Raw genomic sequence first — 26,699 nt, forward strand, 5'->3', positions numbered from 1 at the left:
TTACATTATAGATGGCTCAGACGTTTGGTTAACTAGCTCCAAGATTTCTCCATAAAAATTTAAAACTTTATTAATTGACACTTTTAAATAGTCATTATTTCCTTATTTTGCATGCATACCTAATAGTTTGTATTATGCTTTTTAAAATTGTTCAGAAAAAAATGTTATGTATTATCTTCCATGAAAGCATATTCTCCAGCTATAAAGGGTATCAAGATAAACTAATGTGACTTTATAATATATTAGTTTTCTTATGCTGTACATTAATTAATTGTGTCTTTAAATTGTATCTTTAAAAAAACAAACATTCACATTTATAAAACTGTTGACCTCCAAAAAGACCACTAGATGTCAGTTCTGATCTATAATCCAACAGGAAGTAAATCATGTCTTAGAAATCATTCCATTGCCTTAAAAGTAAATTGATGAAAAATATTTGCTGTGCTTTTGTTCTTTCAAAGGTACACGAGCATTTACATTTTCAAGATAATGATAATATGGACTTTGAGGACCAAAATACAGAAGAATTCCTTTTAAATGATACTTTCAATTTTCTCTTCCCTAATGAATCATCGCTTTCCATATTTTCTGAGATATTTCAGAGACTTTATAGATCAGATGTATTGAAGGTAAGTACATATTTGCATACTGATAAATATTTTTTCAAGTCATTCCTTAGAAGGTGTCTTTCTCTTTATTGTGCAATTCAGCAACTTGATCATTCACTTGAAATTAATTGGTATCTATTATATCACACTTTAATTTTTTCTGACCTCTGGACTGAGATTACTTTTATGTCAGCTAACTAGTCAAGTGACTGATTATCATAAAATTATAGGTTGAAAATTAAGTAAAGTGTTCATAATTTCTTATTTTTTCTTTTTCTTTTCTTTTTTCTTTTTTTTTTTTGACAGAGTCTCACTGTGCCACCCAGGCTGGAGTGCAGTGGCATGATCTCGGCTCACTGCAACCTCTGCCTCCCGGGTTCAAGCGATTCTCTTGCCTCAGCCTCCCAAGTCGCTGGGACTACAGGCATACGCCACCACACCTGGTTAATTTTTGTAGTTTTAGTAGAAACAGAGTTTCACCATATTGGCCAGGCTGATCTTGAACTCCTGACCTCGTGATCCGCCTGGCTCGGCCTCCCAAAGTGCTGGGATTACGAAATATTTTTGGATATTATAAATAATATATATTGTATACTCTAGAATACTTTTTTAGTTTTTAATTTTTTCTTTCATCTTTTAAGTTCAGAGAGTACGTGTGCAGGTTCATTGCATGTATTATAGAATAAAAGAAATGTTAGAACTCTTTGGTGGTAGTTTAGAATAGCAGTGAGTGCTCCAGATTGATGTCAGAGGATATGAGTTATACTGATTTTTTTAAGCATTCACACCTATTGTCATGTTTGGGCAAATGCCAATGAATAGGGCATAGAACTTCAAAATAAGATTGATTGATTTTTGTAACACGTTAGCATCTCCCCAGTCTCACTACCAAAGCATCATTGAGCTATTTTATCCAGGTCCTCCCTGTCAAATATGAAGCTTTCTTATATTCAGACACCACTGTGACAAGTTGAAGTTGCTATGTATTATTTAACATTAATTAGCTCAGTTGTTCATATAACTCAAAATTTGATTGGTTTATGAAATGGGAGGTAATTGGGTTGAACATGGTTTGACTTTTTAGCAATTGCTTAAGTTTTTTCCCCCTACCAATACAGGGTGAAAACTATCAAAAGGAACTAAATCAGTGTCTATCCTTAGAAGAAATTAACTCAATTATGACTTTCATAAAGGAACTTGGAAGTCTGGGACAATTCCAACTGGTAAAGCAAAAGTGACATTTGATTCTTTCTTGGTGACTGAGATTAGAGTAAATCACTGTAAGCTACCTGATTTTGACATCAAACTAGATGAAGTATTTCTCTAAGAAATAGAAATCTTTATAAGCTACTTTGCTCTTTTCAGAGATCTAAGTAGCAAAATTAGCAAGATTTATATGCATTACTTTAAGAGTTTGCAAACAATATGTGACTTATTAAAGGTAAAATAATATGGGATTAGCAACTGCCAGAATTTGACGGTTCTCAAGGGGAAAATGTCAACATTTTTCTGAAGAAGTTTTACTTTTAGCTTCAGAACATTTACATGCAACCAAAAGTTATTTCTGCTTATTATATCCTTGTTATTTCTGTTTATTATTTCTGCTTATTGTACCATTTGTTTTTGTAAAATCATATAGAGTTGAAAATAATATTTTAGAAAACTACCTAAACCTAATTTCTTATAACTCTATATCGAACTTCAAAGAAAGAAAATGTAAATAATTATAACTTTAGCTGGTTTATATATTTTTAAAAAGGCATTCATTTTATCTTCTATGTATTTTGTTAATTCCTTGGTCAATATCAAAGGATAATTTATTGCACATGAAATGCATATTCAATACTTGTTTTCTTTCCAGTTCTGATACTTATATAGACTAAAATGAATTTGTATTTTTCCACCTAAGATTTGTTCATATGAAATATCTTTTTGAAATAGCATTCTTAGTCATTAATAATTACCCTGATGTTTCACTCAAGTATTTATCTTACTTGTAAAAACTATATGTGTGTGTATATATATGTATATACATACATACACTACTTGTATGAGTTTAATCAACTTACTAAATTAATTAATGAGTGTTTGATGCTCCTTTTTCTAATTTAGTCCCAAATTTTGGAGGATTCAAAGTAAGCTAATTTCCCCAAAGATAATTGAGTTGACACAATATCATTTTAACTATTTGAAACTTGTAAGTATTACTTTCACAACAGTTTGACTTAATACTATAAAAAGATAATAAAAGGGACCTGTCTTCACTCTTCAAGAATTTGTTAACTTTGGATACTGATAATATGGAGAACATTTCTCACCATAACTTGAGGAAGAACTAAATAATTACTTTGCAAGAGAAAGAGAAAATTCCAATTTCCTGATTCTCACAGTAGAAAGGAGATAACCACAGATTTTTCTTTGCAGGGGAAAGAGGGGGAGATTAATATTTCTCACTCTGACATAATTCATTTGTAACCCAAGAAGCTGTCTCATTCTTCCTGCTCCCTAACTCTGTTATTCAGGTGTCTTCAGGTATCTGTAACAGGAAAGAGAAATCCATTTATATTCAATGAAAAGAAAAAAAAATCCCATTTGGAAATACGCTCATCAACAAAATTAATTTCTTATAAAAAGTGGCATTTACATCAACAACTTCACAGAAATCTAATTTATAGTACTGACCAATGGATTTTTAGCAAATATCTGATTTTTTAGATAAATGACTAAGTATAAAGCTGTTCATAGTAATACTACATTATAATTTGTTTTCCATAACTTATGCTGATGTTTTGTGTTCTCAGCTCTTCCCATCCACTACTCCTGGGATTCAGTCACTGATGCGTGAATTTTATAGTATGGCAAATCCTGTGGGAAATCCTGGCTCAGTCGCGACCCAATACTGGTCTCTCTTAAATGTATTTGAACAATTTCAGTTCATGAATAAAAAGACACAGCCACATCCACTGGAATGGTAAGATAACCACAAATTTGAATTGTACAATCCAAAAAATCTCTAGTCTACAGATTGATTTCAAAAGGCTTTGCTTATGTTAAAGCAGGCAGCGACAACAAAAAAGTGTGTCCAAATTTCCATGCTCTAGAAAACAAATGTCTTCAGACATTGAAACCATAATGATTCTAGTGGTCTTCAAACACTTTAATAAAAATGTATCCAACAGTTTTTTAAACCAACAAGACTTGACTCCACTATAATGTTTAGAATTGAAAGTTTCAATCTGGTTTCCTTCTGTGATATATATTCTTGAATTGTGAGGGTATCAGACAGAAATAATTAGGTGAGATTTGTTTTATGAACCATCGGTCAGAGTGGCAGCTTGAGACAGTAAGATTATGTATTTAGAGAGTTTTTGAGGTGTGACTTTTTTCTGAGCAAAACCCATTGAATGTATATACATATGTTCTGTCTTTGTCACAATTCATATTTTGGTTTTCGAAGGTAGAACTTTGGAGTTTTTCCTTTTTTAGAAGATAGAATCTTAGAGGAAAATATTTGGGTAAGATAAAATTTCCCAACTTCACTTCCATTCTAGTGAGAAGTAGTAATTAGGGAGTAAGAGAGAACTGAGACAGATAAAATTTTACCTCCACTAGTTAGGGAAAAGGGGCAACACCTAAGGTTTTTTCTGCTTCTCTTTTATATGGATGGTATTACGGGAGTATTTGGCTTTTCTACTGGCAGCAAAACAGAAGTAAACCTAAACCTCCTAGAGAGATGAAAGACTAAATGGCCCTGCCATAATCATTTAAGTCTTTTGCAGTCACCCTGGGCCATGGCTTTGGTTCTATTGACTTACACTTCACTTCTTTCTGCTCAGGATATAGTGAAAACAGTTCTATAAAAACTTTATTTTTACAATTCAAAAATTTGAATGATCGTATATTTGAAGAATTCTTAGGACATGTCCCAGGATCGGAATTCACTTTAGTTGCCACAGCTTTAAGAAGCTGGTTTTATTTCCTCAATACCTGGAAGTAGTAGACCTAGCAGAAGGTTTTGTTTATGTGTTTGCATATTAGGTTTTAAATAACATACTTCAGAGACACTTTGTACTTTACACTCACTCAAATAATCTAAGACTGTCTCATTTATTATAGATGGGTGAAAAACAGACTCGATTTCCAAAGGAAGCTATTTAAAAGTATTGTTTTTAACTTTGAGGAAGCTCCCTCAAGATACTCAAACTTTGGAAAGTTTGTTCCCAAGCAAAATTTTCTCAAACTCCACATAGGTTATAAGATTAAGCAGTGTTCTGATCTTAAATTTAGAAGATTGAAGTCTCTTTCAATAAGAAAATTTGCTAATGGTCAGTGTTGAGTATAGTTGGAAAAGGTGAGGACTTTTTTGAATCATAGAGACTATATTCAAAAATCCCAACTTTAGAGTTTATGAAGACAAGATTTGGACCCCTCTATATTTTTCAGTTTTCTTATCTGCAAAATATACATTATACTATGAACTATGTGTATTTCAGTATGATTACATAAAATAACTTTCATTTGCTTCATAGCATCTGATACGCTGTAGCACAGGTAGGTAGTAAATATCAGTATACTTTCCTTTCCATGTTTCTATTCAATGATCATTTTAGCTTCTATAGTGTGGGTAATGTTTTTCTTTTTTAATGGGAAAAGCAAGACAAGTTTGAAATATTTAAGTTAATAGTGAGACAAGTAAACCTTATTATGTTTGTCAACAAGCAATTAGTATATTGCTAATTTTACTTGCATTCAAGAAGAAAATGCCCAAATCTAATTATCTTCAAGGTTACCGGTAAGTGTGTATATATTTAATTATCATTCATGCCATATTGCAATGAGGGTGCATGTTATATACATGTTCCAGATGAGAAAATGAAGTGCTAAGAAGATGGGTCGTTTGCTCAGGTTATGAAGCTAATAGAAATAGAGTTGGAACTAGGACCCTGGCCTTTTCATCTGTGGTCCAGTGCTTTGGTCCAGGACTCATTCATGGTCGAGTACATCATGCAGACAGGGAGGTCATCATTGTCCTTATCTTCCCAATGGTTACCACAGTTTTTTTCTATAGAAAATATCAACTTTACGGATGTACACTACCTATGTTCAATGACTTCATCTTTCATTTTCAGGAAAGATCATTCTCTTGTAGCAATGAGGTGAGAAAGTCAGGAAAGCATGACAATACTAGGTAATAGTTATGTATTTGTCCTGAGGCTCAAAATCCAGAGATCTCAACAGAATTAGTGTAAATCTGAAAAGAGTGAAAATCTTAAAATCAATGTTATGCACCATGTGCTAATTTTACCTTACTAGAAATACAGTTGCATTGTACATCACTCTAAGAAAATGCTTTCAATGAAAATCCACATGGATTTGAAACAATGTATTCACAAAATTATGCAGAAAATCACTGCAGGATGCCTTTACATACAGAGTGTCTCATTCCATTAAGATAGTAACCTTTCCAAACTTCAGTTTCTGTGCATTTCAGGGTCCTGTCTTTTGTAAGAGTCACCTGGAATAAACAGTTTTTAAAATAAAATTATCATGTAAAAAATTATCATGGTTTCCAGCATTAGCAATAATTTTAATTCCTTGATGCTTTTAAATTTCTTAGCTGATGTTTATAGTTGGAGCTGAATATGTCTTATTTATCTCTTCTCCATTACAGTACCCAGCACAATATCTGGGACAACACATATTTCTAAAATGTTATTTAACAAAGAAAATTGTATTTAACTTTCATAGCATCCCTGTGAGGTAAGGTAAACACTGTTATCTCCATTGTGCTGGGGTGGAAATGGAGATTTGCACCAGCACAGGAAAGTCTTGTCAGGGGCCTGCAGATGATCCTGCCTGCTGTTCTTTATCATCAGGACCAGCAATTTTTCTGTCTGCAATTTAAATTATTTTCGTCCCAAATCTGAGGATTTAAAGGGCAATCTGGCCAAGTATTTAGTTATACAACAGAGAAAGTTAGGTGAACACACCAGAATATAACTAACCCTTACTATTCGCTACTGTTAATTAGAGTTTAAGGGTAGAAGACTTGGCAACACATAGGTCGTTTTCTGCATGGTACACTTATATTTCTTCAATTAAATGTATGTTCTTCTCAGGCTGTGCCTCGGTGCTTCCAAGACATTTTGCTCCAAAACAGTATAACTATAGCCAAACAGATTTCTAAGAAGAATGTGTATTCTTGAATCACTTCTATTGGACCCAAGCTATCTGAGATTCCTCAGATTTGGACTGAGAGTGACTTTTTACCCTGGTTTTATTCAAATGTGCTTCTGCTGATTAGGGATGATGAGATTTCCACCTACTTCCTTTAAGGGTAGATTGCCAGTTTTGAGGATTGAAATGCAGAAAGTGTTTTTTGTGTTCATCAAAGTAACTGTGCCCACACGGAAGAAGAGATAGCGTTAGATGTAATTTCCATGAGTTTTGTTCATTTCATTAATCCAGAGTTGTTTGGCATTGCATTTGCAGGGATTCTTTCACAGAGGATAAGAACATTGAAAAACCACAAGTACGATTTGATGCAATAGAAAATAAAAAAGGTAAATCTATCTATATATATATAGATATAAATGTATATTCCCACTTATTTCAACATAACTAAATACTTATTTAGTATTTCCTGTCAAAAAATGCAAAATATTTAGCTTCATTAGCAATCAAAAATGAAAATTAAATGAGGAAATACTATTTTTCCTTAAATTTGGAAAGAATTTTCTTAAAATAATAGAGAGGGAATCCAGCAATCCCACTACTGGATATCTATCCAAAGGAAATGAACTCAGTATGTTGAAGAGATATTTGTACTCCAGTGTTAACTACAGCACTACACACACAATAGCCAAGATATAGAATCAAACTAAGTGTTCATCAGTGAACAAATGGATAAAGAAAATGGGGGTATATATACATAATGGAATACTATTCAGCCTCGAAAGAGAAAGAAATCCTGTTATTTGTGATCTGTGACATAGATAGTCCTGGAGAATGTTAAGTGAAATAAGCCAGACACAAAAAGATAAAAACCCAGTAATCTCACTCATGTGGGACTGAAAAAAGTTGATCTCACAGAAGTAGAGAGGGGTTACCAGTTTTATGCTGTCATAGAGAGTAGAATAGTAGTTACTAGAGGCTGGGGAGGTAGGGAGGGAAGGAGGCGGCCAGAGATTGGTTATAGTTAGATAGAAGAAAAAATTCTGTTGTTCTATTAAACAGTGGAATGACTATCATTAACCAATGTATATTTTTAAATAGCTGGAAGAAAGGATTTTGAATAATCTCACCACAAAGAAATGATAAATGTTTGAAGTGATGGGTATGCTAATTAGCCACATTTAATCATTACACAATGTATACATGTATCAAAATATTTCACATCGTACCCCAGAATTATGTGTCAATTAAAAGAAAACTTTAAAAAAGATAGAGTTGGGGAGAAAGTAGGGAAATAAATATTCTCATAGTGCTGTTGGATGTATAAATTAGAACAACCTCTATTAAGGGGCCATTTAACAAAATGTAAGAAAAGTTTTAAAAGTTATTTTTATAGCTCAGTAATTTTACTTCTAGATATTCATTTTAAGGAAATAATATATACAACATTTAATTACGTAAATTATCAACAAATTTAAAAACTGGAGTTCATTACTATTGCAATAAGAGTGGACTGGACACACAAAGTAAGCTAGAGTCATCAAATAAAATGTTGTAAATTCATTCTTATGTTGTGAAAGAATATTTATGACATGAAAATTGTTTATGATCTATTGTTAAACCTAACAATTGGCTACCTCACCGTGAAGCTCAGGAAAAATTCGTGGTGATTTATATTTTTCCTCTTCGGCTTATCTCTATTTTCTCATTTTTTCATTCCAAAGAACATCTGAAATTTTTGTTACAAGAAAAAGTTACTTCTAATTTTAAAAAGAAAAAAATGAAAAGAAGTACCCACACATATGTCTATAATTTTTTTTAGTTCAAAGTTTTTCTATTATGAAACAGGATTTAGCCCAATACAGTGGTTTTCAATGTGTGTCCCCCTCTCCCCAGAATCACCTGGAAAACGTAGCAATTCAGATCTACTCAATCAGAATCTCCGGTGATGAGACCCAGCACTTCGTGTTTTAACAAGCCCTTCCGATGATTCTGAGGCTAGAGTTTGAGAATCACTGGTTCAATAGAATGAATCAGTAGGTGCAGTGCAGAACTGAGAGAAACTGCCTTTCTTTTACCCACCAGTTTTTTCCTCTATAAATGAATGATTTAAGCACTTGGAGTGTTTTATTCACTCATTTGTTTCATAAATATTTATTAAGGCATTTTAAAAATAAATATTTGGTTGAATTAAAAAACAGAGAGTAAATATTAGTGGAACCAACTGGATGGCACTTCTATAATTCTAATGATTTGGAAAATTATAGTCATAGGATATAGAAACTATATGGCACCTTGACTGATCAACTTCAGGCAATAAATGGCATTTAGGCCATTCGTTCTCTCTCTTAATATTTTTCTATTTGAAATAATAATTCTGCTGAGCTTTGGATAAAATAACTTATTTTATTGTAGCTTCCAGTTTTAGTTAGAAGTGTTCACTAGTATAATAAAAGTTAAATAAAAAACATGTTTTATTAAGTTATCTAATAGCTAAATGTGTATTTTAAATTTTGATTAATGGTTTTTATTTTAAATTTACATTTCTGTTTTTTTTTAGCTGCAGTTCCACAAATTAAGAATGAAAATAAAGAAATACATTGCAGTGATGGTGAGTTGAGATTGAAGTGTTGTAGCAGCATAATCAACAATTAGGGAACAGCCTTATTTTGGAAAAAAAAAATAAAACCCATCATTTTATTATATTTGGGTATCTCAGGCTGCTAATTGTTAAAGTAAATTTTAGGAGTTATTAGATTTTTGAGGGAGTCAGTATCTACCACTTTTGCATAAGAACATAAAACATTACTTTTTTTGTTTAAGGACAATGATTTCCAAACCCACTTTGAAAGGCTTTAGGGGTTCTAGGGCATTGCCTTGGAAGCCTTTCAAATGTAAGAGCTTGGCTTATCAGCTTTATACACTGACCTTTAGGGGGCTCACTACCTGGCAGTGATTTCTTTCTCACCAGATTGTTGTTGTAATGATTAGTACTTTAGTAGAATTTTCTTTATAACAGTTAAGCCAATTTTCAATTTTTTAATTCATTTCTTCCCCAAGACATAATAGGAGAAAAATAGATACTTTTAAGTTTGTATTAACTTTAAATTTAAAAATAATTTTCTTCATTCTGGTCAATTAGACAATGGTCTCACAAGTATATCATCTTAGAGAGTCTAACTGATTTTTCCAAAGTCACAGGGTTATTAAATGCCTGAGCTGTATCACAAAGCTGGGTCTTCAGATTCTCTGTTCAAAGCTCCTGAATTTAGGCCGGGCACAGTGGCATGCACCTATATGCCCAGTGCTTTGGGAGGCCAAAGCAGGGGGATCACTTCAGCCCAGGAGTTCGAGGTTACAGTGAGCTATGATTGCATCAGTGTACTCCAGCCTGAGTGACATAGCAAGACCCTGTCTCTAAAAGAAAAGAAAAAGAAAAACCCCTGAGTTTTTTTTAATATTCTATAATATATTGTAGAAAAATTGAGTTCTATATAGCAAGATTTTTCTTGATAATGCATACCTTAAATATATATATACACACATGCATGTGTGTGCATATGTATATATGTATGTATTTGGTGCTAAAAATCAACTTAGAAAATTTAGTTTTTCACAAATAAAAATCAATTTCAGTAAAACATTAAAGCTGAAAAAAAGTACAGATTTAGATTTAATTTATTATATTATTTTATTTATTTATGTTTTAGAGATAGGATTTCACTTTGCTGTCCTTGCTGGAGTGCAGTGGCACCATCATAACTCACTGCAACCTTGACTTCCTGGGCACAAGCAATCCTTCTGCCTCAGCCTCCCAAATAGGTAGGACTACAGGCATGAGCTACTACAGCTGGACAATTTATGCAATTTTGTATAGAAATGAGGTGTTGCTCTGTTGCCCAGGCTGGTCTTGAGCTCCTGGCCTCAAGTGGTCCTCCTCTCACAGTACTGGGATTACAGAAATGAGCTGCCATGCCTGGCCTAATTTATTATTAATAGAAGTCTTTGAATTTAATAAAATCTAGTTTTTATCATCTAAAATGCAATTTAATTCATTCACGATGTTTTATCAGTATTGTTAAGTTCATGGTAGGCTGAGATAATAATATAATTTAATAGAATTAACATATATAGCCAATTAAAGAAAATGGCGTTTTAAATAAAGTATTGCTAATAGAGAATAAAGATAGCATGTATTACTTATGCCATTCCTTCCCTGCACTCACCACCCAATCTCCTACCCCCAGAAAAATACATGCTACTCCATTCTCCTGGAAAACTGTTGTCTAGAATATGGTGGGAAAAGGACTAGTGAGAAAACTAGGAGCAAAATTAGAATGAACACTTGTTGAGGGTCTACTCTGTGCCAGGCCCAAGGCGAGATGAGACATCCAGAAAGCCACCCCGCCTCCTTGGGCTTCTATTTTCTCATTTGTAAAATGAAAGGATTGCACTGGACGATCTCACTTCCTGCCCCACCCTGCCCCCGCCCAGTTCCCAGGTAATATGGTGTAGATGATGTGAACATGTTAGATAGGCTCTTTAACTTCGTTCATGTTTTTATGCTGATAAAAATTAGTCCTGCCTGGATCTTTAGTAATTAATCTTCCTGCTTTTATGGTATAAAATAAGATTTAAAAAATAATGTGAGGATGCCTCAGAACAGGTGGGATTATCTTTAAGAGTCTAGGCTCTTCTCATGTTCAATATGAGTTATGATTATTCCTCAAGAGGGCAATCAAATTCTGTGGTTAAAAGAAATCCATTAAAAGCAACCAAAACTTCAAACAGCTTTCCCATATATACTTGCCGAATAGATTAAGCAGGCTGCTACCACTGAACCTCGTGCTGAGTTCTCCGTAGATCTCAGGTAAGCTGGCCTGAGACAAGTTGAGACTGGGATGGGAAAGATGCCAAGCAAACACCAGGTGTTTGTAGGCAGCAACACTGATACTTCAGTGGAAGATGATGTCAGAACTAAATCAGCTTTCAGACAGGGGTTTAGGAGATAGTGCTCACACCAGAGGTGGAGACTTTCTGATGAAACCAAAAGTAAGCACTTGCTGAAGAGAACGATTGCACATTTATTTCCTGTCATCTAGGGCTGTTTCAGTTTCTAAGGAGGCAGACCCTCTTGAAAACTGTGACTATTAAGTGAAAGTACAAACTGCAGGGAAATTAACTCTCAGGGAATCTTTATAAAAATATATCCTATTAAGTTAAAGCACATCTTCTATGTTTGATTTTGAAAAAAGATCTTCCTTTTTGTTATTCACTTAGCTAGTTCTGAGCAGAAAAGTGCAACTGTTTATATTCCCTTTGTGCCTGAGCAATGGTCATTTCCAAAGCATAGCCCATAACTCAACTCCAGCTTGTTTAATGTTATGTTAGGTTTGCAGCCATTTGAATCAAATCTCACGATTAATAATATCCTGTTTTTATTGTGCTTATCTCAGGGTCTTTAACAGAGAAAATACTGGAGAGAAAACTTCGATGAAAAAAGAATGTATTATTGATAAGTGGTTGAATTTGAATTAAAAACTGTGGTCCTTTACAGAATGACTTCTAATAAAAACAATTTCTCCCTTCATTCTTTTTTCTTTTTTATTATAAGAAAATGTCAGAGGCTATTAGCATCGTTGAAATTATAGATGCAGACCACCTACATCTATCAGCCAGATACTATATTTGGTTGATCATTAGGTCAAATAACAAGTAAAATTAATGAAGCAGACAGTTTACCCAATTCAATGAGTTATTCAACCAACATTACTGGTTATTTTTTACTAAGACTTTTTTATGAAATAAAATTACAGTATATCTATTGTATTATTATTGTTCGTAATTTATACATGAATTTGTTTTTCTTCCATAGCCTGAGAAAACTATAGCGTATAGGTCAGAAATATGTAGAGTTTTTTTTTTTTCATTTTTCCTTTAATTGTTTTAGTCCATAATGGGAGCTAAACAGAGACCTAGTCCCCAGAACTAGAATGAAGCATCCATGTGGGTTAGTGGCACCCATCATCATGGATTTGGTGGTACACCTCCATGTCCATCAAAGAAAAATAAAAATTTTGGTCTTGTTGAAGCTCAAAGTCTGGGCATAATGGGCAATGCAGCTGGAGAGCAAGACAGGGAAGGGCTTGTGAAATGCCTTGTTTGCCTTGTTGGGAGCTTGGACTTGACTCTGGAAATTATGAGAAACCACTAAAGAATGGAAGACAAATCGTCAGATTTGATTTTAGGAAAATCAATATTATAGCTATGTAAAAACAGAGGATACAGTTAATAAACACAACAGTTAATAAAATAATCTCCTTTCTCTAAGTTCAGTTTTATAGCTTCCTGTAGCAAATTCTGTGTTATCTTTTTTTGTCACTGAACATTTTATGTAAGGAAACACCAAGACACTTTCATTTTACTGATTTTTGTAGAATTTTCTATGTTTATCTTTGTTGATATTTTGTTGACAATTGGAAAGTATTGATAGAATGAAATACTCCTTGACATTTCTTTGAAAAACATTTTGTTAAGCTTTTGGGTAATTTGTTTATTCTAAACATTAACATTGAATATAATGTAACAGTAGCTGGTGTATGTGCCTATAAAGCTATTTTTCTTCTTTTTGTCACTGAAATAAAGCTGTAAACAATTGGGCTAACAAAGAGAAAGATTTTTTTAATGACTCAGAATCAATGGTATGTAGTAATATTCTAGGTTCTGTGACAGGATGGAGCAGAGTATAGTATTTCCTTCTTATACTTTATGGTACTTTCCCAAGTAAGGGGGCCTGAGAAGGAGCAGTTTCAGGATGCCCTTGTTTTTGTGTCTGTTTTGTATAATACTGGAGCTTGCAGTCTTTGCCTCATGCTGCCTATAAGATACTATATCAATCAAATGGCATTTCAATGACACTCCACATTAAGAAATTTTCCTCATTCCTTGCTGGTCCCCTTCTGCCACCATCCCACAGAGCCATCACTCCCACTTACACAGTTGCTTGATATATGCAGTAAATATCACAAAAATGTTATCAATCCACAGGAGAGACATTTTCCCACCTTCTGTGCCTTTAAAATTTCAAGGACTGAGCAGAAAATGCCATCTATATAACACCAACTAAAGTCAACAGCTGTTATATGAGGCAAATTCTACAAAATCTGATGAATTGAAAAGCCAGCTGCAGCCACAAATCATGTATGATCAGGGTACTGATTGGAAAGTCAGCAGGGATCATTGAAATTGTTCAAAGGAAACAGCAAAAGAAAAACCTAATCATCTATTATTTAAAGATATTTACCCACTTCACAGTTGTCTTTGTCATTGTTTTTGTTTTTTTTAGCAGATGAAAACACACCATGTCATATCAAGCAGATCTTCACACATCCGCGTTTGGAACTAAATCCCGACTTTAATCCAAAGATCAAAGATTATTACTCTGAAGTCCCATTTGATGTGGTAACAGTGACAATTGGAGTGGAGACTCCTAAGTGTCAGTGCAAGGTGCACCTGTACGAGCAGGCAGGGCCAAGGTATGAGGATGTTGACTGGGGCTGTGTTGAGACACCCTACTGGGAAGCAGACATTTGATGTAAACTTTGAAAGTGGTTCAGAAAAGCTGATTCGTAAGATCAGTGGAAAGATTGCCAGGGTGTGAACTTTCGCCTTCTCATGTTTTTTAAAAAAGATTGGCAACCTTTGCAGCTCATCTTTGTAACAATATTTTAACAAGAAAGGATCTTGTTATATGAAATATAGACAAGATCCATTAAGGAAAAAATCTCACTTATTGTTGTCTTCATGTTTTAACATTGCTGAATATGTCAAGTTTTTGAATATTCAAAAATTGATTGCTTAAACCAATTGGTGCACAATTTGTGGACACAGTACCACGAACTTTCCCAACCTCACTGGCTTTTTTTTCCTGTTGATTCTTTTAAAAGTCAGCAACTCTTTTGTTCATAATTTTAAACAGAAGATAGAACCTTATTCTGTGCTGTGTCCATAGCAAAGAAGATACTCATGGTTCCATGCTGTAGGGAAAGAAATGTACTTGGAACCCTTGAGAGCCAAGTCTAGTAGAAAGGATTGAAGTCAGGACAACCCGGGTTCCATGTGACTTTGAATGATGTGTTTACTAGTTCTAGGTCATGGTCTCTATATTTAAAATGGGAACAATCCTAGTTGTATTAAATGAGATAATGTGTGACCCTGGCAGGTGGCTAATAAATATTAGTTTCCTTTGCTTTAAATTATGGAAGATATAAGTTGTCCTGAAAGACCACTCTTGGCATAGTAAAGTACCGTGAAAGAGATATTTATTTATTTTCATATTTTAGGTTTCTTATGAAATTGTATAGACCTTTCCTGTTATTTATTCAAATAGGCATTTAGTAAATATTGATATATGAATCAGTTTGGGCTGAATAAATTTCCCCTATTCATATTCTCTCTCTTTCTCTCTCCCTCTTTCTCTCCAGGTTTGCCAGCTACCCTCTGGGCTTAGGAATGAACAAAATCTCAATATTTGTGGTGGATGAATCTCCAGCACATGGTGAGACCCTGATCACGTACAAACTCACCATCTATAGAGAAGACCGCCCAAGTCTGCCCTTGTTTGAGGCCTTCAGAGCATGTGGTTTTGTGCAGGTAAGTGAAGTTTACATTTGCACTTGGGTTAAATTGGAAACGATCTGTTAACCCGGGTGAAAAATGCCAAATGAAAATTATTACAAGAAATTGTATGCTTTGAAATTGAAACTGGTCTAATTTCAAAAGAGTGAGAATCCCAGCCAGGTATCTAAGGCACCTCGTTGTGAGTAATTTTAGTGTGATGGCTACTGCCTGTGCTCATTGTGTTCAGTGGACTTATTGTGGTTAATGTTCAAAATACATGTCTGAGGACTCACACTTAGTTGTGAAATCGGTTTCACATTTTCCTTTTGAATTGGGCTATTTTTCTTGGATTTGTCCCTGGGTCTACTTTTGAAATTTTAAGCTAGATTTAGTAGAATTTACTTCAAAGACTAAGAGGAAAATTTATGAAACTATTTTACAGATGGGATACTGGATAAATGAAACTAAATTTGCTTGGGATAGTTGTATTTCACATTCACTTCTCATACAGTAATCATTTCGCACGGCTGTAGTTTCTCTTGTGAGCAGCACATACCATTTTGTAACCTTGTTCATTTTGGAGAAGGGTGAATGTTACCCTAACACCTTTGTTCTATGGTTTCTCCCTATTTTTGCTCTTTTAAGGATCCTATGTATAACTTTGTATGTTTCCTCATGTCATATACGCCTTGCTACAGGTGATTCCAGGGAAGTAGTAATTGGTATTTTTATCACATATCTGCTAATTCACTCAGAAAGTACACTTGCAAATATATCATGTCAAATTAAATGTTACTGGGAGCTTTGAAGAATAGATGGTTAGTAAAAGAGGGGTATTGCTGACTGGGCCTTGACAGATATTATGGTTACCATGTTGTTTTTATAAACATCACAGCCAGACACAGTAATCACCCCGCCACTGTCTTACCTGTTTCCAAGAGCTTTAAAAATCTCGGGGGTTGGTATAACTTTTATTTTTTAAGGAAAACTGATCACTAATTTAGGACTTACCACTAAATCAAATGGAATTTCACATTGGTCTGAAGATTCATTCAAAGAAAGACAAAGATGTTATTCTCCAAGATATTAATAAGCATACTTAACAAAGAGTAGAATAGAGTTCCATGGTCAAATAAACCCACTGGTTGGTGAAACAATAAGCTAAACAAAGTTAAGTAGATGTCTTTACTATAGGACTTCTCTGAACCTCTAATACACTAATTTAAATAGTGATTCATTTATAGTATGGAAAATATATAGTTCTTTTCCAAAATATATATTCAGAATAAATATATATTCTTTTCCAAACTTATCTGATATGGTTTTAATAGAATAGCTATTAATATTTTTTTGTGGGACAGATTTGAGGACACACTGGTCTACACTATGGAGAAGACTTTAAAATATGTTCCTCTCAGGTTTTGACCTGTCAATTTGCTTTATTTGGATTGCTGTCTCAACCTGCTTCTGAATTGAAGGACAAATAATATAGCCACACCAAAAATGTTTTAAAAAATAAACAAAAACTTAGAGGGAGGTATGCTTTTGTATATTTGTGTATGTTTATGTGTGTATAATTATTTCTAAACTAAATATTCTTACCCTTTTTGGTGGAGCATTTTTTTTTCATACATTGCTGGGAGAAGTGTGAAATGTTTGACCACTTTGGAGAACGTTGGCAGTATCCACCAAAGCTAAATATATATAAATGACTCGGCAGTCCTTCTAGCTACACACCTAAGATAAAGGAAGTCATGTGCCCATGAAAAGACACACATACACAAAATCTTCATATTGGTTTTGTTCATAGTAGCTAAAAGCTGAAAATAATTCAGTAAGAAAGGAAAAAAATCCAGTATTATACTATTGGGGCATTAAAAATAAATGAAGTACGGATACATACAAATATGAAAGAATCTTCAAAACCTTGCATTCAGAAAAACAAGCCAGACATCAATAATGAATGCTAGCAAGGATGTGGAGAAAAGGGAACCCTTGTACTCTGTTGGGGGGAAAATAAATTAGTACAGCTACTATGGAGAACAGTATCGAGCTTTCTCAAAAAACTAAAAATACAACTACTGTATAATCCAGCAATCCCACTGCTGAGTATATTTCCAAAATAAGGGAAATCAGTATGTTGAAGAGAAAACTGCATTCCCGTGTTTGTTGCAGCATTATTCACAATAGCCAAGATATGGAGTCAACTTAAGTGTCCATCAGTGGATGAATGGATAAAGAAAATGTGGTACATATATACAATGGTGTATTACTCAGCCATAAAAAATGAAATCCTATCATTTGTAACTGCATGGATAAAACTGGAGAATATTATATTAAGTGAAATAAGTCAGGAACAAAAAGACAAATATCACATGTTCTCAGTCATATGTGGGAGCTAAAGACAAGTGGATATCATGGAGATAAAGAATAGAATACTGCTTAACCATAGGCTGAGTAGGGCAGTGGAGAGGGCGAGATGAAGAGCAGATGTTAATGGGCACAAAAAAACACAAATAGAAGAAATAAGGTCTAACGTTCAATAGTATAACAGGGCAACTGTAGTTAGCAGTAATTCATGGTATATTTCAAAACAACTAAAAGAGTGGAACTGGAATATTCCTAACACAAAGCAATGACAAATTCTTGAGGTGATAGATGTCCCAATTACTCTGATTTGATCATTACACATTGTATACTTGTATCAAAATATCACATGTATCCCATAAATATGTACAACTATTAGGTATCCACAACAATTAAAAAAATTTAAAAGAAGCCAGATATATAAAGAAATACTGTATTTCACTTATATGAAGTTCAAGAATAAGCAAAACTAATCTATGTTTATAGAAGTCAGAATGGCAATTACCTAGAAGGTATGGGTACCACTAAGCATGAGAGAACTTTTTGGGCAAATGTCCTATATTTTAATCTGGGTGGTGGTTACATCTATAACTAGGTGTTATGTAGATAAAAATTTAATTGTGCACTTAAGATTTTTGCAATCTACTGTTTAAAATTATATAATATATAAAATATGCATGTGTATTTGTGTGTATATATATAAAATTTTGTATACTGCATATAAATTATACCTCAATAAATTAAGAAAAAAGATTGGTGGGAAAGTTATATATTCCTTTCTTCCATGACATGTTTCTCCAATGTTGTATTGATCAGAAATGAGTTAATTATCATGCCATTACCTGTACCCTAGAACTTAAAGTGTAATAATACAAAAAGAAAGAATAGATTATGTCAGAAAAATGTTAGTATATTATCAAGAAAAATATTAGAAAATTCTTGTGGGATGAATCCTACAAATGATTGCAGAAAAGTATGTTGGTAATTTATAAGAATCATTTCCACAAGGTCTTAATTTAAAGTTTATGTGTGGTCCCACAGTAAGTACTATATTTTATAACATGGAAAACTATCTGATAAGCACTAGTACTTTTTAGAAAGTGTCAAATGAGTGAACAGAAAAATGTGGCATAAATAATGTGGACTGCTTTAGATACTTTACTAGGCACAAGTGGCTTCATGAGCTGGGGGAAGTCAACAGCAGGGGTAAAATGTTCTCACCATAGATTCCACTTAAAATTCTAACCCATAGACTTTTCTATTATTTCTCTTTTATATGTCATCTCATTAGTGCCGTTAGGTTTCAAATTAATAGCTAAGCAGATATACATCATGAGACTTACAAATTTTTAGTTCTCCAAGCTGTCCTTTTTTTGTTTTGTTTTGTTTTGTTTTGTTTTCTGTCAACAACCACAGTGTCCTCACAATATTTGTAGGGTTGAAATCTAGAGTCAAACTATTGCAGTTTAAATGACAAGCTGTTCCATTTGAATCCCCAAAGCCTATGCAGGCAAATCTAAAGGAAAATGAACTAAACTTTTATTAAATTTTATTTATAGATAAAAGGGAAAATTATAATTTCTCCCTACATTTCAAATTAGATTTTGGCCTAATGAACCCCATTATTAAATTTTAAATAAACATTCTGTTAATCTATTTGTGTTGCTCTAACAAAATACTTGAGACTAGGTAGCTTATAAAGAACAGAAATTTATTTCCTTTAGTCATGGCGTCTGGGAAGTCCAAAATCAAAGCACTGGCCTTTGGTGTCTGGTGAGGTTCTTCGTGATGCCTCCTCACATGGTGGAAGGGGGAAATGAGCAAAAAGGGAAAATTCTGTGTCCTCAAATGGGGAAAGATGCAAAGGGCAGCAAAAGGGTCTAAAGTAGTTCTCTTCAGCATTTTTATAAGGCACTAATCCATTTATGAGAGTGGAACTCTCATGATTTAATCACATCCTAAAAATCTTAATGCCATCACAATGGGGATTAAATTTCAACACATGAATTTTGGAGACATTCAAGCTACAACACACTTAAAAGACTATCCACTTCCAAATAACCAAAGAAGAAGAAACCAATTTAAGATTAATCAAGCCTCCTAATTTCTCCTTTCCCTATTCTTACCTTCAGAGCATCAACTCTGCATGTTACCATTTTGCCAAAAGACTAACATGGCAGAGTAAGCAAAGATAAAGCATACCAGTCAATTAAAAAATCAATTTCAACAACATTTTGATAACTAGCAAGATAATTTGATTAATTTATTAATAGACATTTTATCAAACATTGTTAAGTACCTACTTAGCCATAATGAACTATTTGAGTTTATTTAATGTCTATATTTTAATTATTCTTATGCTAATTAGAATTTGTATATGAGTGTCCCAGAGACAGATCTTAGTTTAATTAGCTCTTAGTTTAGTTATTACCAGTGAAGGAGAAAGAGTTAATTTACATAACATATAACCAGATTGGGACTAGAGTTTCTCAATCGCAGCACTATTGACATTTGAAGCTGGATATTTCTTTGTTCCAGAAAAGTTATTCTCTTTATTGTGGGATGTTTGGCAGCACTCTTGGCCTCTATCCGCTAGATTCCTGTAGCAACTCCCCTCCCCAAGACGTGTCAGCCAAAAATGTCTTCGGACATTGCCAAATGTCTCTTGAGGGACAAAGTCAACCGTGATTGAGAATCACTGGTTTAGACAAGTGGGTTTCTGTTTTTCTAATGTCCTGTGTGTTTACTAGGAGTGTGAATAATTTGTGAGTAATCCTTCAATGTTGCATGTTGGAGAATCATTCTTATCTTTCATCTTTGTATTTTAAATCATTTCTGCACACAGTGATACTATTCTGACAGCTCTTTATTCTATTCGTAAATCTGCCTTCTTTTCTGTCCAATGTAATTATTACAGTCAGAAACATGCATTCAATTACAGAAAAGATTGTTAATAAAACATAAGACATCATATAATATAATGAGTCTGTTATTTCATTTTGATTTACCCATAAACAGTATAATGTTTTGCTGTTAGGAGGACAGATTTAGAAATTAATAAACTTATTGCGGCTAGAATATGTCATGTTTAGGAATTAATAAACTACACTTATAAGAAAATTTCTATACACATAGGGGAACATTTCTTTTAATATCCCTTTCCAAATCAAAACATTTTGACATGGAGAACAATATAATATTCACACAAGTTGATTTGTACAGATGATCTATGGTGTCATATTCATTTTGCCCTCAAAATGTTGCACCAGAATAGAGTCATAAATAAAAGCTACAGAAAGATTATATACAGGAGAAGCCTGGAGACTACGTTTCACAGATCTGTTTGAAACAGCTTTCATTTTAAAACAGATAATACCAAGAAAGGAGAAAATCATATTAAAAAAATTCTCTAGCATTTCGCTACACATTTGAAACTGGCATTTCATGACTTATTTTTTAAAAATCAATTAACCATCTAGTTTCTGAGATGTTAAATGATGTGGGAATGACTTCAGTTATGATATTTTGAAATGGTTTAGAACTCATTTATTTTTTGTACCCTTCCAACACCGTAGAGGCTATTATAAAATAGCTCAAGTGATAGGTATCTAGTAGCAAATATCCATAATAAGAGAATAGGGAGTGCATTTATCAATAATCACTTAATAAAAACCTATGAGTTTCCAAAGTTGTACTGACAATTAAATACCGATTTTAATGGTTATTAGTTACCTTGCCTACTTCAACTTACCACAGGAATATGATTTAATTTTTTAGCAATACAATATGTGCTATAGTGAAACGCTCTCAACTAGTAATGCTGATTAAGTACCCGCTATGCACTTTGTTCTGAGAAATATGCTATGTGCTACAGGGGAATACAATAGCAGCAACAGCAGCAGCCGAGGTAATAAGTGTAGCAGCAATGCAGCATTTGTAGAACTTTTGTTATGTGCCAGGCATTATGTTAGGCACTTTACCTTCTTGCCTTATTTAATGTTTACCCCAACCTTGAATATAGGTGATTTTTAATCCTCCTCTTATTTTTTAACATATGGAGAAACTAAGGCTTTAGAAAGGTTAGAAATCTTGTCAACCCTTTCTATGAGATAGATCATTAGTAAAGGTGGGGTTTGAATATGGGTCTTGCTGACTTCAAATCGAGGAAGAAATAGGAATAGGAGCAGATAGTACGGAAGATGCCAGACAGGAAGAACTTGTTGGGAATTGGGGAATAGAGGTAAGAACTGGTTGGGAGTTAGAAATGAGATTGAGTGAACTGGGCTGCTCCATAGATTGTATTCCTGACATTTGTGGGTCCTAGTCACTTTTGCCTTTGTAGACCCTTTGTTCCGATAAATAAATAAATAAATATTACATTTTACAAAAGTGTTGATATAAAGACAAATATATTTATATTACAGATGTAGACTATCTTCTCTGACTGAAAAGTTTTTTTTTCTGCTTTTAAAGAAAATAAAAATTTGGGGGCCCCTAAAAATTTCACATGCTGTATGCACTGTGGCTGCTGTGCCTAATAGAGAAGTTGGTTCTATTCTTCCATTTCACTCTAAGAGATCTTTAGCAGTGGCACCTACTTCAATATCAAATGACCTGGGCTGCTGGCATCCTTTCAAGTCTTGTTAAGTGCCCTTGATTTAAATGCATAACATTTGCAGGTATTTCAGATTATTTGTCCATGGACTGAGCCATCCTTTACCAGTGAGCCATCCTTTACCGTCATTTACCAAGAGCCCACAAAGCACCTAGGGAAGCAAAATGTTATTTTAATGAGCAGCAGGTGCACAGAGACGTTCTGAGTGCATAGACCTCCCCAGTGGCCAGGAAGCATTTGCATACATCCAAGGCTTGGGAGGTTTTGTTTAACATTCAGTTTTCTTATAAAGCAAGCAAAGATCAGAGTGGCATATTCTTTCAATCATGATCTGTTTCAGCACTTATATAAATTACCTTTTGTGTTGATGAAAAAGAGTCATGTTAAACAGTCACCTCATGAGGTCATGCCACTTATGATCGATAGATTATCATTTAAATAAAAACTTTTGCTCAGCACATTTGTTTTGCATGTTTCTCCAACTCACATCTGCTTCCTCTGCTAGAAGAAGCAAACTTTTGCTACCCAGCAGCACAGCAGGGCCAATACAATGTGCAGGAGAATTGGGTCTTCCTAGCTTCTGACAGCATCCAGAGAAGTTTCTCTAAGTACCGCCTTCTTCAATATTCCATCATTGTTGCTTCAAGTTTATGTTTTGACATTCTAAGAATTTGTCTTCTGATTTCTGAACTGGACATAGAAATAGAAAGGAACCTGAGAGGTTTTTTTCCTAAAATATTCTGCTTGAGTAGCTGGATTTCCAATGTGACATTTGAAACTTTGAAAGAGGTTGTGGCTAAAAGAGAAGTAGAGGGAACCTCTTTTCGATAATACCAGTCCCTGATGCCCATGTCTTTATGGGCTTTTAATTGCTCCAAAATTTTATCTTTTATCTCTCTTTCTACACTTCCTTCCCCATTTTACAAGCCAAACTAACTCAAGCAAAGGTATATACCAGCATAGTGAGGATGGTGGTGAGAGAAGAAATCTTAGGTACAAGGTTAGGCATTTTGTTTTCATAATTTCAGCTTTTATATTAGATTCAGGGGGTACCTGTGCAGGTTTCTTACATGAGTATGTTGTGTGATACTGAGGTTTGGGGTACAATTGAACCCACCACCCAGGTAGTGAGCATAGTACCAAAGAGGTAGTTTTTCAACCCTTACCTCCCTCCCTTTCTCCTCCATCTAGTATTGTCTATCATTGCCATCTTCATGTCCATGTGTGCCCAATGTTTAGCTCCCACTTATAAGTGAGAATATGTGGTATTTGGTTTTTTGTTCCTGCATCAATTCCCTTAGGATGATAGCCTCCAGCTATACCCGTGTTGCTGCAAAGGACATGATTTCATTCTTTTTTATGGCTGTGTAGTATTCCACATGGTGTATATGTACCACATATTCTTTATCCATTTCACTGTAGATGTGCATCTAGGTTGATTCCATGTCTTTGCTATTGTGAATAGCACTGCGATGAACATACAACTGCATGTGTCTTTGGTAGAATGATTTTTCTTTTGGATATATGCCTAGCAATGGTATTGTTGGGTCAATTGGTAATTTCGTTTTAACATCTTTAAGAAATCTCCAAACTGTCTTCCACAGTGGCTGAGCTAATTTACACTCCCACCAACAGGATAAGTATTTCCTTTTCTCTGCAGCCTCAGGTTGGGCATTTTTATAAGTCCTTTTCCCACAGCCAAACCAAGTCTAAAACATTATTATTATTATTATTATTATTATTATTTGAGATGGAGTTTCACTCTGTCACCCAGGCTGGAGTGCAATGGCATAGTCTTGGCCCACTGCAACCTCCACCTCCTGGGGTCAAGCGATTCTCCTGCTTCAGCCTCTCAAGTAGCTGGGATGACAGGCCCCTGCCACCACACCTGGCTAATTTTTGTAATTGTAGTAGAGACAGGGGTTCACCATGTTGGCCAGGCTGGTCTCAAACTCCTGACCTTGTGATCTTCCCACCTCGGCCTCCCAAAGTGCTGGGATTACAGGCATGAGCCACAGTGCCTGACCAATTTATTATTTTTTTAAAGATATTTTTGGCTTTATCAAACAACCAAGTTTGGTTTTATATAGTATAAGTTAAAGCAAATGATTCATTTGCTTTATGAAGCAAATGAAATCTTTTCATTTGGGCCAGTGGTTCTTTCATTTCAAATGGTTCATTCATTTCAAATGGGCCAGTGGTTCTTAACATTTTGGAGGAGGCAATGTGCCCCTTAGAATATCTGATGAAACTTCTGACTCTTCATCTCAAGAAATAATGTACATATATATGCTCAATGCTGTATACAATGTCAAAGGTATGAAAAGTGTCAGGTAAAAATTCCTATCCTAGTAACTCACAATCTGAAGCAGAATATTACTAGCAGTGACACACATAATAAGGTTTCATTTCTGGCATAAAATATACATGATTATAATTCAGTTTATTGAGGACCTGCTTTGTTCCAGCAACTGCACCATTTATACACATTGTTTCATTTGTAGTTTTAATGATAAGGAAATTAGTGTCTATTTAACAATATAACATTTGGGAATCGTGTGCTTTTTCAATGATCTGTATTAGCACCATCTGAATCAGCAATTGTTGTATTTCTCAAAGCAAATTGCCACCGAATCTAATATTTGCCTTAGAAATAAATATCCATAAAGCGCTACTAGCCCTCGCTTTCTTCTTACAGACTCACAAAGTGGTTGTGAGATGTAGGCAATGGTGCTCCTGAAAACCCAGAGAAATTGAACAGTATATCATTTGGACTATTTATATTGTCCTCATTAGTTAAAGCCATTGGTGTGCTTTCTTTCAGCAGGCTATAACAAATTGTTTTTTGTTCAAAGAAAGGTCAGCCCAATGTTTCTATTAGGTAATGCTGAGAAAATTTCCACATGCATTTGACTAACGGTGACATTTCCTTCAATAGGCACGTGTTGTAGGAACAAGAATGGGGGATGGAGTATTCCTTGCAGATGGTTTCACTGATTGCAGAACTAACTACAGGCTGGTTTGATATATGTTCCCTGAAGACAGAATTAGGACACTTTACCACCTGACATATTTAACTTCTTTTGAAAATGATGCTAATTTGTCTTTTTTTCTTTTTCACCCACACCCTTTTATAGGCAGGACTGATGAGTTTAAAACATTGAGCATGACTTCATTCTTCAAAGCAGAGCAGGCCCCTACCCAGTGCCCTCCAGCTCTCAGGACCTCATTCTTTAGCAATGTGGTACAGACGTTCACTGTGTTTGCTGGGTTTTTACCTCCTCCACATCCCCCAGCTCCCCACCCCTCCACATGCTTGAAGATGATCTTTCCAGACCTAATGGTTTGGAAAATAAATGTTGCATGTGGGCTTCTTGACCTGACAAATTATGTTAAAATTAAATTCTTGATAAAGTTAAGAGACCCAGGTTTCAAAGGTTTAAGAAATAACAGGGAGGGAGACATTTTCTTTGAGTGAAATAATCCCTCTTAAATACTTTGATCAAAATACTATTTATATTGTCTAGATTTGTGTCACAGCTCAACCCTTACTTGTCAGAGACTTTGGACAATTTCTCATCTGTCATACATGGATAGTAATGATACTGATGCTCTAAGGGAGTTTTTAAGGAAAAATTGAGTTAATATTGTGAAGATCTTGGAACAGTGCCCGGGCACATAAAGAGTCCAGTATCCATGTTTGCAAAATATATATTTTAAAAGAGATAAATAAATATGTCTTCAGATTGGCATAAGAGGAAAGTTTAAAATATCAAATTTTATTTTTCCATTGAAGTCTAGTAAAATGTATTAGAGATTTTCAAATTTCTTATATTTAAGTTTAGATTTAATAAGATGCAAAAATATGAAGGACTTTGCAGCATGAATCACCTGTGCTAAATTACACAGTACATTTTTGTAATGAATGTGATTACAAACATTTCAGAATTGAGTGTAAATTTTGCCTTAAACATGTATTTTAATTTTGACAGTTGCATGATTAATGGTGAATTTAATTTTAATAGCAGTCTCAGCTGAGAGACTGGGAATTAAAGAATTATTTAACAATAAGAGAGAAAATATTTCTTTGTTGAAACCAGAAACATCTTTCACAGATTTCATTTGGTAGATTCCATTAAGGATAAGGATGAAGGGATCAATGTTCTCTGTGCTGTTTTAATAAATTAGTAGCAAAGGATACAGATATTACCTATGTTTTATCAGGAATGAGGCATAACCATAATGTAATTTAATTATTTTGTATCTATAATCTCTAAAAAATACTATTATTCTAAAAGACTATAAACTTGTTCATA

The 26,699-nt window shown here is 34.2% G+C and overlaps 1 protein-coding gene across 2 annotated transcripts in view; it reads left to right on the plus strand.

The window, feature by feature from the left end:
* CPED1 (cadherin like and PC-esterase domain containing 1) overlaps positions 1 to 26,699 on the plus strand; it is a 310,570-nt gene that overhangs the window by 137,440 nt on the left and 146,431 nt on the right. For both annotated transcript variants that reach the window (XM_025380614.1, XM_025380615.1), the window contains exons 10-16: positions 462 to 629; positions 1,727 to 1,831; positions 3,410 to 3,579; positions 7,101 to 7,171; positions 9,343 to 9,393; positions 14,131 to 14,317; positions 15,266 to 15,434. In XM_025380614.1, the coding sequence (XP_025236399.1) occupies positions 462 to 629; positions 1,727 to 1,831; positions 3,410 to 3,579; positions 7,101 to 7,171; positions 9,343 to 9,393; positions 14,131 to 14,317; positions 15,266 to 15,434 (921 nt within the window). The remainder of the gene's footprint in view (positions 1 to 461; positions 630 to 1,726; positions 1,832 to 3,409; positions 3,580 to 7,100; positions 7,172 to 9,342; positions 9,394 to 14,130; positions 14,318 to 15,265; positions 15,435 to 26,699) is intronic.

Source organism: Theropithecus gelada, chromosome 3 (assembly GCF_003255815.1).
Source record: "Theropithecus gelada isolate Dixy chromosome 3, Tgel_1.0, whole genome shotgun sequence".
NCBI lineage: Eukaryota > Metazoa > Chordata > Mammalia > Primates > Cercopithecidae > Theropithecus > Theropithecus gelada.